Source organism: Neolamprologus brichardi, chromosome 7 (genome assembly GCF_056152115.1).
Source record: "Neolamprologus brichardi isolate AB-2024 chromosome 7, ASM5615211v1, whole genome shotgun sequence".
Lineage (NCBI taxonomy): Eukaryota > Metazoa > Chordata > Actinopteri > Cichliformes > Cichlidae > Neolamprologus > Neolamprologus brichardi.
Window position 1 is genome coordinate 15,611,226 of NC_142110.1, and position 16,222 is coordinate 15,627,447.

A 16,222-nucleotide genomic window follows, 5' to 3' on the forward strand; every position below is an offset into this window, starting at 1 on the left:
TGTCCTCATTTCAATCACTGTGATGAAGAGGAGGTGGGGGCAGGTCAGTGGCTCAGCTTATCAGCACATTCCTGCCTTCTTGTGTGCTCTGTGTGGGGCACTGATAACTTCCACTGGGATGATTGAGTTCAGGACCAGATTTCCTGCTCTATGTGCTCAGGACACTCTCGGGCTCTGGTTAGCATCACTAACTGGTGCTGTGGGGCCTGCAAATGGTCTTAGCTCACATTAAGCCTCCATCCACTTGAGTGAGTATCAAAACTTTTAAATTATGTTGTTATACTTAGTGGGACATCACCTATAGAAATATACGTATTCAAATTCTTTCTTCAGAAAAAAAAGAAATTGTTATTTTTTACTAAAAACAGCTATATCTGATTTTAGCAGAAATCGTCTAAAAATGCACCTAATCAGCATCTATGGCAATAGCATCCATGGTACTAACTCTAAAGAGGTAGAGGGGTGCCCAGGGGTTCATGGGAAAACTTGGGGAAAAAAGAAAACTGATTAAACATTAGATCTTTAATCATCCCAGTAAATGCTAATGTCTCCCATAACTGCATGACTTTCAATTAAATGTTTGCTATCTTAATTTAAAAAGTGATGGACATATCAGTAATTTCTAAAGGAAAATATTTTGGAAAGGTTAGGGTTAGACATCACTTAATGCAGATTGGCATTTATGGCATTTAACTTCCAAAACGATTATTACATATACTGAGGCAAGTCATCCAGTCAACTCACTCTGTTGTCCATTATTTACTACACCACGTGTGCTGGGTATTTGCCATGTGTTTTGCGAGAGGGTGCAGAAAACAACAGATAAAGTGAAGAAGTACAAAATGTCCCTGTGATGAAGCAACACATGTCTTGTCTCATCTGATGAATGTGTACAAGAAGAGGAGTGTTGGGCACTTATGACAGCAGCAATGTGGCAGCCAAGGCTCTAATAACAGCTAATTATCATACTGTCTAAACACTAATCTGGAAACATGTTAATTGCAGTGTTGACTGCTAGTCTTGACGCTTAGCACATTAAATAAGATTTGCCTGCAGACTGCATTCATTTCAGGCTGAGAAACCCAAAAGAACTTTGGCCTTTCATGTAGTTTCATATTCAGTCTTTATGCCCAAACATCACCTCTTCAAGGTAGGACCGTGTACTATTTTGAATTTGAAATGTGTTGTTACTAAGGAAACCTAAATAGTGAAACATAAAGAGTAGAAAGCTAAAGGTATAGTTGTAATCTGAGGCCAGGATGCACTTTAATAGAAATCCAAGCACAGACTAAAAGCAATTAAATGATCTGTATTCTTTTATGGTTTGCAATGTTTTCCAGCACCAGTTTTAGTAAAAGCAATAACCGTGGTATTTAATGTGAACTGTGAATGTACAGCTCAAGTTTCTAACGTTCAAACACAGACTGCTGCAGAAGTTAATATGCTGTAAATATGAGTTCAAGTTACTGGAAATAGAGCTGTAGTTCATTTAAATAAGGGAACTGGCGGTTCTTCAGCTTAGTATCTCACTCAGGTTATGCCAAATATTTAAACGTTTTAAAAGAAATTTTTAAAAATCTTTACATGAAAAATATACACAGAGAGTGATGTTTAAAGCATTTTTGGACCCCATTTTTTTTGACCCTGTAGATGTGTGTTTTGCTGTGTGTAGCCACACATTGTTTAAAGAAGATGTAGTAGTGGCAGGACCACCAAGTCTTCACAGCTAGCTGCTCAGGTTCTTTACATTCCTTTTTAGTTTGATGTGGAAATAATTAATTTGGAGGCTGGGAGGCAGGAGCTAGTGGAGAGAGCAAACTATGTGTGGAATCTGTCACCACTCTCAGGTTCAGCTGAGAGGGATGTAAATTTAACTCTTCCCCCCTTCCCCGCCGGTGACTGGGTGTCTGTCAGGCTTGTCCAGCTTTATCATTATCCTGACTGATGAGTGGGATTTCATGTCCCACATGGCCTTAGTAAGCTGTGAGCTCATGTCCTTGCATACTTGTGAAAATCTGCTGCTTTTTTTGTTTATTAGTCTATTTAAATTTGAATGCTTGGTCAATGCTGTTTTACAATATGAGAGGCTGAAAAACTCTTGTTGTAATAGTTGGTGTGTTTGTTCATATATTTTTTTATTGTGGTGCATATTATTCTCCACTTTCTCTACCAAATGTGTAATAACACAATGGTAAGCCCTTCTCAGATGAGTCATCCATTTACTTTGTCTGGATGGACAGTGCATCTGTGTCAATGGTCACTGCTGCCGAACATGCTCAAAGGGGGCAGTGTAAAGATTGGGTATGCAAATGATGCCCTTATAGCAGTCTGTAGTGACTGTCTCAATAAATGTCAGAAAATTTAGAAGTAATGAGCACTCTGTGACAGGCAGTAAAGGAGGTTTAAGTGCATAGGGTTGAGTGGATGGTTTATAGTTTAATGTCCAAAAAGGCACCCAGAGCTTTATGTGGGTAGCTGATGTCGTTGTGAAGGATGAAGTGCAGAATAAAATGCTGCTACTTCAGCCTGTAATACAGTAGAAGTACAGTAGTTTTTGATGCTGCTGTAAAGTGAAGGGTAACGCCATTCCATTCCTTGATGACCACTCTTATCATTTCTTATTGGTGGTGAAGGAGACAGCAGCTCTCCACAGACTTGGTGTGTGTGTGGGTGGCTGGGTGGTTGGCATATAGTGCAGATGCCTGAAGTTGCCTTGGGAAGAATTCATATGTTTGTGCAACCATGCAGATTGTCCTTACGACAGGAAGCATTCAAATCAATGACTTGACTACTGAAATAAACGCAAGCACCCTTATGGTGTCTTACCGTGTCCTCTAAAGGCTGCTTGATTATATGCGGACCATAAACACTGGATTGTGCTTCAAAGAGGCACATAAATGTCTCCACAGGGCGCGTTACAGTGGTTGGATGGTGAAAATGCAAACTGCAGCTCCACATAATTCCCTTTTTCTCTTTAATAGATTTTTTTTTTACTTTCTCTACTGCAGCTACAGCAAAGAGCACAAAGTACCTGCACAGATTTGTACATAGTTAGATGTCATGGGTAAGATAATATTTCAGTTAATTATAACAATAATAGGTATGTGAAACCAAACAAAAAAAAGAAACAAACACATTAGTTTGTGTTTCCTATTCCCAGATGTCTTATTTTTAATCTTAAAGATGCTTGGGCTTAGTAAAAAAATGCCCTATAGTATACGGCTAACTGAAAGCAGCTGGTAGCTGATTGAATGCACTGATTTTGGACATTGTTACTGTTAGACATTAAAATGTCAGTCATTTAATATTGTTCACATTCGCACTCATCTGAAATGTGCTCATATGCAAGTTAAATGCCAACAGTGGAGATACCTGCACTGCAGAGGTTGCATTCTTGGAAGTTCAGTTTCAGCACGCTCGTTGATATTCATTTCCAACTCATATCGCTAGGGAGTAGCTGTGACCATGCACAGCACATGCTCCCTTGCCTAAACAGTCTAACTGGTGATGTTTTTATGATAAGCATGGGGAGTATGTTTTCATGTTTGAAATTATAGCTAAAGCGCACTATAGTTGGTTATATAATGTCCCTGACTGAAGCTACAGTTGCATTTAGAGTAGTCTGAACCAGTGCTACAAAAGTGACAACAAACAAAACACAATGATATTTTAGCTGTTAGATGTTCCTGATTGAACATTTTACTTAACATGTTAGGTTTTCGTTGCTTTGCCTGCCTCTCGTATTTCCCTGTGTGGGTCTTTTCATTTCATGTGCAGTGTCATCAATCTGTTAATTTTACCCAAAGATTATATAAATGTCAGATTTAAAGGTGGTTGTGTTTTTGCTGTAATCATGGAATCTGTGAATACTGACCATGAAGCTAACAGAACAGCCAATCTTCTGTGGGATTTCATTAACACGGTTAGCATAATTTATGCATGTAATGCAGCACACCTGAGAAAAGCAGGAGGTGGTTTGTAATGTCCCACATGCTGAGCGAATTGGTGGATTCTGCTCCGATTTAACACGGCAGCTCAAGGGTTAAGTCCGATACAGCAGTTTACACTGCGGATGGATGTTCGCTAGTACAGAGGAGTCCCATGCTGTAGCGGAACTGCAGATCCCACACAGATCGCTGCCAAGCTGGAGGGGATTTGTTTCGATCCCCTGAGTGTGTAAGGACAGAGTTAGAGGGAAGGATACATTCAGAAGGAAGATGTTGGTAGAGGACACAGACCCTCACGGGCCAGAGGAAACGTTAGGGTGTAGCTGCGGAGTGTGTTTTATAACCCCTCACCTGTGGTCGTAATTTCTGTGGTTTCAAATCTAACAGAAGGAAAGAGGAAGGTGGGGGCAGTGTCCCTCGTAGCACTGATTGGTGCGGTCATGCACTGAGGCTGCTGATGTGCGTCTGCAGGAATCTCCTGCTGGATTTACTGGGGAGTAGTTGGAGTTGGAGACGCTTTTCTCTGTGTCCTCTGTAGTGAGCAGGATGAATTCATGTAAGTACCTCTAATCTTCTATGCATCAGTGTTATCTGAATACTTATGCAGCAAATAGATGAAAGGAGTAAAATTGAAGGAAAGGGAGTTTCACAGTTTCCTTTAGATATCCTTTATCCTTTAGATCCTTTACATGTGCTTCATGGCTGCTGATTAACTTTTCTATCAGTCTTCTGGGTTTCTTCTCTTGACCTTCGTATCGCTCTCCTGCATCTCTGCCGCTGTGTTCCCTCAGGTAGAGATCCGCAGTACAGTGTCTTTCCATGTTGTATGTGTAGAGTGTCACTTGTCTCTCAGGGGAACCCTTGACTGGCACTAAGGCATGGGCTCTCATTAGCATTGGGCTATGCTCTCCCCGGCAGGAGAGTTTTAGCAGTTGTCAGCACTCCCCAGTACATCGATTTCAATTGCTGAAGTGATCAATCATCTTATTCTACTTTGTTGATTCATTGCCAGCAGCCACAGTGTTGTGTATTCACGTTGTTGTTTTCTTGTCTTTGGCTGCAGTGTAATTTGAAAACTGTCTTGGAGAGAAGCAAAAGGGAAAGAATTGTTTTAACTCAGCAGTATGTTTATTGCTAGGATTGAATAGTTAAGCTTGCAGCAGACCTGGCTTCATTTGGCTTTATTGCTGCTAATCATGTGCATGTGAACAAAAATAATTGTGAATTATTGCTTTCAGCCACCTCTAAACCTTTAATTATCACATTTTATTTGTTTCGACTCATTACTACTCTCGAAATTTGAATAGTCACATTTTCATCACACTGGCACTGAAACAGATTTGTGAGAACGATCAAAGTCTCTTTTTTTCCTCAGACCTTACAGAGAAATACAATAAATAGGCAGTACAAAGAGAGAGTGGATGTATTTTCTTTGCAGTATTTTATCATTTGCTTTGGTCGATTTGTGGCATTTACTACAACAAGAACCTATTAAATGTTCCTCAGTGTTCATGCTGCAAGGTTCCCCCCTAAATCACTCTGTTGCAGCACCACAACAGTAGAATTAATGAGAGCTATTTTTAGCTACTCTGGTCCCAGAGCGGTCAGAATTGAATAAGTCTCTGCCTCACCCCTAAACCATACTTCAGCACAAAATCGCACAATGTTGCCTCAGTTATAACAAAATATTATTTGCTTTTTTTTACGCAGAGAGTTACGTTTTTTTAAGCAGGGCTGTTTGATTATGGTAAAATAAATATTATCATCCAGATTGTTTGAAACAATTTAGAGAACATAGTTAGGCTTATCGTGCTAAACTCTTTAAAACAAAAAGTGTATCCATTTGGTTTATCTCTTTAGTTTTCCTTCAGGCTCTCTCTTTGTTATCTTGGCTCAAGCTTAACCAAACCTGCTACCGCCTGGCAGGGAGGGAGGTTTTTGCTTTTAGGGGAGGGTTGAAGGTCACCGCTGTAAAAGGAGAGGGGTCTGCTCAATTCAGTGACGCAAAACAAAACTAGAGCACTATTTTTATTTTTATGTTAATTATATTGTTTTCATAATCATTGCAAGTCAGGTTTGTAGCTGAACATTTGATTAGTTGCAGGCCCTTTATTTGAAAGTGACAAGAATTGTCACAGCTCCCTGCCAAACTGTCTGCTAGTATTTGCCAAGTAGACAAAATTTACTGTTTCGCTGACTTGAGAGAGGACCTCCGGGGCACACAAGTATATGTAAGTTTGTTATTGCTCAGTTTTATTGCCACTGGCATACAGATAGTACCTGTAACAAGAAGCCATTTGCCCCTCAACTTGCAAAATACACATATGCCTTTTTAAAAATATATTTTGAGCAAGAAAGCTAGATTTAGCTTCTTAAATCTGAACGTCATCTGTTTGTTTGGAAACTAGGTTGGTCATTTTTCACGGTTTTTGGTTTATAGAGCAGCTGAAGGAGTAATCAGGAAGATGAGCTATGATCAGTAATGACAATAATTGTTAGTAGCAGTCTGTAATTGATTTACAAGTGGAAATTAAAAGATTGAAAGACTGCTGGCAGAGCAGTATTTTATGGACATGCTATAATAGTTTGTTCTGCAGAGGAATAAAAAGCCCAGTGGGCTCATTGATGATTACGTTGTTTTACCATTTGTGCATTGATTTGACACAGTCCTCTTTGAGCAGAGCTTTCCTCTCTGTTCTCCATCTGCATTAAAGTCCATCTGTGTTGTAGTGCTGGCTCCCATGTTGCCTAGTTGTAATCCCCCAAGCATGACCCAACCAACATGGTGTGTCTCACTGTGGAGCGGCTGCCAGGCCTGGCTTTAGCTTGAGGCATGAAGCCTCTCTTGGCACCAAATTGTGGCTGTAAAGGGTGTACACATTATGGCACTGAAAGTCATCAGTCACAAGATGTTGGTGCAACTTCACAGCAACCTATGCTCATTTCCCTGAAAACAACATACCTTACTTTGTGTTTACTTAAAATAAATGTTTTGGACATTTTTGGAACAGGAAATGAACATATTTATTTTTGACAAATATCAAGTCACTAGTTTACTGTTTAGATCTTATGGCAAAAAAAATAGTAGTGCTCATTTGAGCCACAAAACTTTATGAAATTTATTTATTTAAATATTTATTTATTTATTTATCATTTATGAAATGAATTGATTTTGGCCCTGTCTTTATTTATTGTTTTAAATTTACCTCCTACAGTTTAGAGGAACCTTCAGACCTGTCCTGAAAGGACACTAGAAAGCCACACAGTTCCCCCTCTGTTACCAGAGCAACAAGCTCTGCAGGAGGAGGAGGTAGCAAAATTATATCCCTTCACAGTGAAAGGTGTGTGCATGTGATAGAGAGTGAGAGATTGTTTTTCGTCTTTTTCCTTGGTATTCGGTCCTTTTGTTTTGCCCCATTGCAATTTTTCAGTGATTTATTTGTATTCAGTGGAGCTTAATAAGCGTCCTCTAAACATGTTTTCCAGACAACTAAATTGACATCTATTGCTACCCACTCTAAAACATTATACGTGTGTGGGCGTACGTGTTTGTGTTATGCTGCATAAATGCTTATAAAGGAGTTTTGAAAGTCTGACTATCAACTTGAAACACACACCCCCAATTTATCAGTTAGAAGCAAGTGTCTATAAATTTAGGCAAGATGTTTGAGCTCTTGGCGTCAGCATTTGCACAGTGCTGATCAAGAAGACTGGGGCATAAATCCTCCTCCCTGAAAGAGCAAACTTTCTAGCGGGAGATCATTCCTCTGCTTTCACCAGACTTGTTTATATTCAGATGCCCCCCACCCCACCCTTTCTCAAGAGCAGATAATTCAGTGTGAAAGGCCAGGGGGAGTTCCCCTGTTCAAACTTTGGTTCACCCTCCTTGTGTGAGCCCCAGTATAAGCTGCTTGAGGAGTTTGTGACTGTTGCTGCCAAGCTGAGCACGTCTGGGGCCACTTGTGGCATTTTATTTAGCTGCCTGTATTCCCAGACGCCAGCTAATCTTTGGCACTTGGCCGACAGGTCGCAGCAGACATAAGGATGATGTGTTGAAGGAGGCCAGGGTGCTAAAACAATAAACGGCACAGCAGCAGTTGGTCAGCTAAGCTGCTGCCTCTGAATATGATTTCTCCATCCATCCATCCATCCATTCGCTTCCGCTTATCCTTTTCAGGGTCGCGGGGGGCACTGGAGCCTATCCCAGCTGTCATAGGGCGAGAGGCAGGGTACACCCTGGACAGGTCGCCAGTCTGTCGCAGGGCCAACACACAGGGACAGACAACCATTCACACTCACATTCATTCGCACATTCACACCTAGTGGCAATTTGGATTATCCAATTAACCTATCCCCACAAGCTGCATGTCTTTGGATATGATTTCTGCTGTACAAAAAAAAGTTGGACATTGTTTTCTTCACATCTGAGTTACTTTTTTTTGTTCAGACATTTGCTTCTGCAGCAGCATGGCTGTTGTTATTTTCAACTTCAGAATCTCTGGGTGTGTTTTTAGTGTTTCTCATCACACACATTTTGGTGATGACTTAAAACTGTGCAATATTGCAAAATACATTTTGATAGTTTAAAAAAGGGTGTCCCTGAATCTTAACTACTGCGTAAGGTTGATTAAATTGTGCTTCCTTGGGCTCACAATCCCTTAGTACCTTATATTTTTGCTGCCACACTCTGACGGGGGATGAATTTGGGGGTAAAAGTAATGGGAATGGGTTATCTTGTTTTCATAATTGATTGATGCCATTAAGGACAGGTAGCTTTACTGATTAAAAATGATTAACTGAATATCCCTATTCCCTATATGAGATTTCATAGTGGTCTGTAGTTCAGTATTTGGCCTGCAGACCATCCAAGATTTTTAGCTGTTTATCGCTCTTTGTGGCTTAATAGCACTTCCATTATCAAGTTGTCATACTGATGTGCTGCAAAATGGCTTTCACTGTGAAACTGGACTGACTCTTGCTAGATGTTTTGCGTTTGAAGCTGCCAACACGTCGACAGCAGTCTCAGTGGCAGGTCTAAGCACTGGAACCGATGCTCCTTTTCAGCGTGAAGAGTAATCTCCCTTTGCTCATTTTTCATCACATTTTAATGTACCGCAACATGAGATTTCTGCATAGGTGGTTATACAGTAAGCGTTCGAGGTGTCAAAGAAATAACCAGCAAAGCAGAAGGGGATATGTGTGGCAGTCTCACCTATTAAGATCACAAGGCTAGGATCATTTTGCATGACAGATGGGGGTTATTGCATTAAGTGCTGTGATGGTGGTTGTAATTTGCCCCAATGGGAATGACCTCGTAGTATTTTATATGCAGTCCTTGAATGTCTAATGTGTTGTGAGATTGCAGTGGAGGTAAAATGATACAGAGGCAGAGATAAGAAGCGGGCTGTAGGTCGCAGAGGATGGCGTTAACCCAGCAGCTGACTGAGGTGACCTTAATCTTATCCTCTGTGGTTGTTAATGGGGCTGAGGTTGTCCTTCAGTTTTAGAGACTTACTGTCAGTGTGGCCCTATTTAATGAAGGAGGATCTTTTTCTGTTGTGCTATTGTACTCAGTTCACTGTAAACCTGGGACCTCATACTGTGGACCCACTACAAAGAAGACTGTCTAGTCGAAAAACCAACATGTTTATGGTGTGTGCGTGGGCTATTTGCTGTGCTCTGTTGTGTCATCTGTATCACTGTGAATAAGCAACAGTTTGAAACAAACAAGCGTCCTGATGTGTACCCTGTCTTAATTTTTAGTGGTGAAACACTTCCCCTTCCACTAGGAACCTTGGTAGAGGACAAAAAATAATCAGTGCTATTATTGTGTGTTCAAATATTCTGTTCATCTTTTTAATTTTTATTTTTTTTTACTAAAGTCTCTCAGTGTGCTTTCACAGTCGATTTGGTGTTTATAATCTTTACATCTTTTATTTGCAGTATGAATAATACAATATGAATAATGAAATGTAGCCTTGATTGCCCAAGTGGCTGATGTTGATAAAGCAGCAGTAGTCCAAACCCTTACCCTCTATTTTTTTTCAGTATCTCAGTATAAGTAGCTTTTGCTTCAAAAGTGGTAAATGCTACTCTACACATTATGCAGACATTTAGCTTGGACAGTTAACGCCTACTCTGTTCATTAAAAAACAACACACTTGACCTTTTATGCAGACTTTGTTAAAGGTTAAACACTGAAGGAGACACTGTCAGATGTATTTTGGGAGCCACTCTTCCACCTTTTATCAGTTGGAATAATGAATTATTTTGACTCTTCTTGTCTGAACTCTGGAGCTTATGTGTTAAGCACTGCGCAATTTTTTTGCCTTTCAGAGTGCAGCAATGGAGGAGACAGTCATTTGGGAACAGCACACAGTAACACTACACAGGGTGGGTATCTGTTATCCTTCCTTTACTCTCTATAATTGTCTATGTTGAAATTATGCCCTATCCTAAAAGCTCTCTGCCCTACCTGGTTTACGTTATTTTCCCTCTATCTCCCATCTCAGCATTTTTCTTCCCTGCTATTTTCAGGATCACAGCATGTAGGGAGTTAGCTCACTGTGTAATTAATTGCACGTGGAACAGACAAAACAGCAGAGTTATCACAAAGCTTTTCTTCTACACGATTCCATGTTTTTGGCTGTGGAGCATAAATAATTTGTATAAATGCTGATCTGGCATCTTTGTGCACATTGTTTGCACACAAACTGCATCGCTTCAAAGTGTTCGACTGCTGTATTCTGTAGAGGTGGTTTTACAAACAATTATTTTGTTGGATTCGTACCAGGAGGTGGTAATTTAAATACATCTGTCTCTACTCGTCAGTTAGTGTCTTGGTCCATCCACACATCCTTATCTTTTTTGTGTTTTGTTTTTATTTCTGTGTGCAGGCACCAGGGTTTGGCTTTGGGATAGCCATTTCAGGTGGACGGGATAACCCTCATTTTCAGAGTGGTGAGACCTCCATTGTCATCTCAGATGTGCTGAAAGGAGGCCCCGCAGAAGGCCTATTGCAGTAAGATTTAGTTGTATTATCGGGAACCCAGTCATGCAGCTCATTTTTTAGTATTAAATTACACTGCCTGCTCCATAAAGACTCCACTGTCTGTCTGTTCTTGGTATCTCATTTCTTTAGGGAAAATGACAGAGTCGTTATGGTCAACGCTGTCTCCATGGATAATGTGGAGCACGCGTACGCTGTTCAGCAGCTTCGTAAAAGTGGGAAGCTCGCCAAAATTGTGAGTGTCACATCCCATTATGAAGTCTTCTTTGAAAGCTCAATTTGTAGTCAGACTTAAAAAGTGTTTGTAGCAGAGATATGTATATTGCTAATAATGTTATTTGGGCTCTCTCATATGTTTTCGTAGTTCACTAGCAGAAGAAATGTGCATGATAAGGGGAGTGCTTGGCTCATGTTGGTTGTCAAGCTCATTTCATGTCTTATTCCCTTTGTTTAGACAATCAGGCGCAAGAGGAAGGTGCACGTCCCCATGGGCCGCCTGGGAGAGAGGGAGACTATGTCAGAGCATGACGAGGAGGAGGATAGCTACGACGAAGAAATATATGAAACGAGAAGTGGACGCAGTGGCGCGTACAGCGGTGTGGGCGGCGCTATGGGCAGGCGCAGTGGGCGGAGTGGCGGTCGCAGGGACAGGGAACGTGAACGCAGCGGCTCACGGGAAAGAAGTCTCTCCCCACGCTCAGACCGCCGCTCGCACAACCTGCCCCCACGGCCCGCCAAGGTCACTCTCGTGAAATCCCGCAAAAATGAAGGTGAGGCTCACAAAGTCGGGGATAAAAAGGGAGTCAGAACAGTGGCCAGTGAAGCAGGGAATCTCCTGCCATTTGCTTTACATGACTATTAACAGACAACCATATTCTCTTGTAGAAGAGAATAAAACCTCCAAATCAGCATTGGTTAACTGCCAGAGCAAACAAAACTTGCCAACCACAGCAAAATCCAAGTAAACTCAAGTAAATCTAAGTAAAAGAGCAATTAATCTTCTTTAATCAGTACTGTTAATCCCAGTGGGAGAAGCAGATGTCAGCAGAATCGCAGTCAGTGTGGTGTTGTCACGTGAACTCTGTGCTAACGTTGTCTTTGTTGCTGTCATTCACTTTGTAAGCAGAATATGGCCTGCGCCTGGCCAGCCACATCTTTGTCAAGGACATTTCCCCTGAGAGCCTGGCAGCCAGGGATGGCAACATCCAGGAGGGGGATGTTGTACTGAAGGTGAGAGGGGAAAGGCAGAGAATCACTAGAAACATAGAAGATAAACTGAAAATGTTTGATCATGTTCTTTATATAATCTAACCTGATTCAGATAGAAGGATGTGCAGTATGTACTACTTTGTCTCATTGTATTAATGTTTTGGGAACATGCTGTGTAGAAGGACACCGTCACATTTAGCAACATGCACATCTTGATCCTTTCTTTTAATGCATAGACTGGTTATGGGGAGGAACATTAATGTGGTCTCATACCATTAAGATAATAACCCCAGACATGTCACCTTTTATATTGTTTCTCTTTTCATTCAAGTTCTGTGGCTGTGTACGAATGTTTACTTCATGTCATTTCTGATGGCTTGTTTTGCTGATTCTTTCAGATTAATGGCACCGTGACAGAGAACCTCTCTTTGATTGATGCCAAGAAGCTGATAGAAAGGTCAAAGGGCAAGCTAAAAATGGTGGTTCAGAGGGATGAGAGAGCGACCCTGCTGAACATCCCTGACCTCGATGACAGTATTCCCTCAGCCAACGCTTCTGACAGAGATGGTGAGAGTGATGTGAATTCAACTCAAATGAGTGGATACAAAGAAAGTCAGACTTGTCAGGGCTACTTTGAGGCTGCAGCCGTTTAACAGTATCTTTATGTTTAACCAGACATTTCAGATATCCATTCTCTGGCATCTGACCATTCCAATCGATCACATGACAGACATCGTAGCAGCCGCTCCCGCTCTCCAGACAGACGATCTGAACCCTCAGACCACTCGCGACATTCACCTCCACAAATCAGCAATGGCAGGTAAAGAACATCAACCCGGCTTTCAGTAAATAAATAAAATCGTGGGATGTAGTTGCAATAAACATTGTTATTTTTGTATGTATATATTCTGTTTTTCTTCTCTTCACAACTTTCTCTGTGTTTGATGGAATGAAGTTTAGAACAATACCAATTTAAACTTGAACAGCACCATTGATCACCAAAATGTGGGTGGAGTACAAAACCATATTATTGGTTGCTTTGCTTAATGGTAAATTTTAAAAAAAAAGTCCCTTAGTGTATTTGGAGAAGTCTGAGGTCTCAGGTTTAGGGTTAATTTATGATTAATGTAATAATTAATCTGTTCCTCAGTTCTCCAGGCGGTGTTGGGAAATTGTTTGCGTGTGCGTTTGTAGTTTTGTTTTGTTTTTTTGTAGAGACAGACTGGAAATGCAGGAGAATGCAAGGATATAACCACTTTGATACTGGGTTGTCCTAAGCATCATTTCTCTACTGATTTTTAGACTGTTTTTGATTAATTAAGACAGTAATTTGCAAATGAGTGAAATTAAAATAAGTTATATGCAACCACTTAGTAAGACTTTAACATCTTTTAAGTAACCACAACTAATGATATTTGCTTCCAAGCTTTAAAACAAGCTTTTTTTCCCTTCCTCCTTTCTGTTTTTCTCATGAAAGGTAGTGTGTGTTAGCACCAACCATTACTCCATTCACCACTTCTTTTGACTCTAACGTTGTTTGAAAGTACCTCATTAATTCTTCATTTAAACTCAATAGAGCACCACAGTTGTTTCCCTTTCACTCTGCTCACTGACCTGAGAAAAAATAAAAGTCAGCTGTTAAGCCGCAAAAGAGTCGGTCTTGGTCAAAATTACGGTTGAAAGCAGATCAAGAGTCTGCTCTGCTGAGCGTAGAAGCTCACTGCTCTTAACTCTTAAACATGGTGCCATAATTCAAAGCTGTTGCTGAATGGGATTTTTCTGCACTTGGTTATTCCTGTTATACTTCAGCGGCTGCAGAAATCCATACGTTTGGTGCCATTCCCCTATTTGAATATTGAGGATTTAATAAATGAATTATTCGATTTAATGTAGTTCAGTAGAGTTGTTGGGACTTTGACAAACCACTGTATATTCACAGCCCTCAGTCTAAAAGAAGTGATGAATTTGTGTGTTGAAGATCGGTCTTTTGTGTAACAGCAAATTATTAACTGATGGATGTTGCTGTTAATATCAGACATCAATTATTTAGAGACATTTCTTCTCAAGATGAGAGAGTCATTTGAATGTGTCACTGGATCTTCTTCTTTTCAATGTTTTGGTGGACAAAACTGCATGTTCACCACAAAGGAAATCATAACAAACGGTAATAAAAGGCCATCTCCAGCTGCCTGTTTTAAGTCGCTCTCTATTTTTTCCTATTAGGCTCATCATTTCTTGTCATTTTTAATATGCAAAAAGCGAAAATCTCTATAATGTTCTAAACAGTGGCACGGGCACACTACCTTGTGTATTTTAGTTAACAGGAAGGAGTTCTTGTGACAGGATGCTATTTGATTTGTTTGTTTGAACCTGATCAGTGATCTGGAATCCTTTCTCTCAGCTCGTGAAGTTGGCAGTTAAGTGCAGCCTGGGATGAAAAGAAGTTTGTTCCTGTCCAGCCAGTTCAAGCAGGATCCTTTGTGGTTACTTTGTCACACAGTCTGTGAACAAAGCAGCTCTCTTCCCAAAAAGTTAGCCATGTGACCAGGAGAGCCACAGATCTATGCCACTGGGAAGCCTGTCTTTATCCCTCCTGTTTCTATCACTTGCTAAGAAATCACAATCAGCATCTGACGTTTCTGTTTGTCAAAACGCATGGAAATTTGGACATCATATGTCACTGTATATTCGTTTATACAGTAGTTTACGCAGTTTTTCTTTTTAAAGGAAGTCAAAGTAAGCTGGTCTAAAGCCAGAGCCTCACAGTGAAATTCACCTGGAGGACAGAACCCACTCTGACACCTTGGATAAGCTGCTCTAAAAATAGAGCACAAAAGACTGGAAAGACAAAGTGATGACCTTCAACACTAAGATGCAGGCGTAGAAAGAAGCTATTCTTAGCAAATGCATGTTCTGTTTAAGAGACAGTTTCATGTTGCCTTGCAGCACTACATCTGCAGAATGCATTATTCATGATCTCGTGCCTCATGTTCTAAAGAGAGGTTATACAAAAACATCTTTTTGCTTCTTTAGTCACAGAAGTCGTGATGACGAACGGGCCTCAAAATCGGCTTCAACACCAGCGAAGCTAGCGGAAGAGGTACCTCTGCCCAAACCGAAGGAGTCAGGAGGCAGAGAGGAGAAACAGCTCCCACCCCTCCCAGGTCAGATGTAAATCAGTCAGCCAGAAAATTGCATGTTGGTTTGTATGTCTAAGAATAGTCATTTGTAAATCAGTGTGAATCTTGAAAAACGGTGTGTAATGGCCCTGTCTATCGTTTGCAGCAGAAAATTTACATGAATTCATGAACTCTTATTCAAAACAGTTATTTTTGCCCTTTTTTGGTAGTTGCGCTTTTAAAAAGTTAGATCCAGACGCCTGCCGAGCCTGGCTGAGTCAGCCTGGAGCCAAGTGAAAATAAACCATATGAGCTGATCGAGCCTGACGTTCCTCCCCAGCCTCCAGCAGTCTGCTGCCTCTCTCTTTGACTTCCTAACTCAGGACACTGTGTGCCTTGAGTGTGCGTGTGTGCACACAAGAATGTGTGTGATAATATTTTGCTTATATGTATGCACGCTGTTGTTGTTTTTGTTCTTATTCTCACTCATTTTCTGTCTGTGTGGGGGTATTCCTTTGTTTATGATGATGTACAGCCAGTGTTACATGTTCATCATCTGTCTGCCGTAATAACATGAATCTCTGCACATCTGTATTTAGAACCCAAGCCAGTCTATGCTCAGCCCGGACAGCCAGATGTAGACCTGCCTGTCAGTCCTTCTGATGCTCCTGTGCCAACTACTGCCCATGATGATAGCATCCTACGGTAAAGTTTACAATATAGTAATATCCTACACGCACGCACGCACACACACACACACACAGTGGGGAAAAAAGTACTTTTGACTACATCAGGAGAGCTGTTATTTAGAAAAATGTTTTAAAATGCTTCCATGCACAGTCTTATCTGTAAAGCGCAGTATCTGCAGGCTTCAGACTGCTCTAAACACTCAGTGGTGGGTTTTTTTTCTCTACTCTTGGGTCTCATTAGCCTCAGAT

At 40.8% G+C, this 16,222-nt stretch overlaps 1 protein-coding gene across 10 annotated transcripts in view; it reads left to right on the forward strand.

The window, feature by feature from the left end:
- The window catches only part of tjp1b (tight junction protein 1b), a 69,836-nt gene that overhangs the window by 38,379 nt on the left and 15,235 nt on the right, over positions 1-16,222 (forward strand). For 7 of the 10 annotated variants that reach the window (XM_087843185.1, XM_087843187.1, XM_087843188.1 and 4 more), the window contains 9 exons: positions 10,284-10,340; positions 10,844-10,968; positions 11,089-11,191; positions 11,411-11,726; positions 12,080-12,186; positions 12,564-12,732; positions 12,841-12,985; positions 15,199-15,329; positions 15,884-15,989. In XM_087843185.1, coding sequence (XP_087699311.1) covers positions 10,284-10,340; positions 10,844-10,968; positions 11,089-11,191; positions 11,411-11,726; positions 12,080-12,186; positions 12,564-12,732; positions 12,841-12,985; positions 15,199-15,329; positions 15,884-15,989 — 1,259 coding nt within the window. The remainder of the gene's footprint in view (positions 1-10,283; positions 10,341-10,843; positions 10,969-11,088; positions 11,192-11,410; positions 11,727-12,079; positions 12,187-12,563; positions 12,733-12,840; positions 12,986-15,198; positions 15,330-15,883; positions 15,990-16,222) is intronic. The other 3 variants (XM_087843186.1, XM_087843194.1, XM_087843190.1) reach the window with 1 other exon arrangement.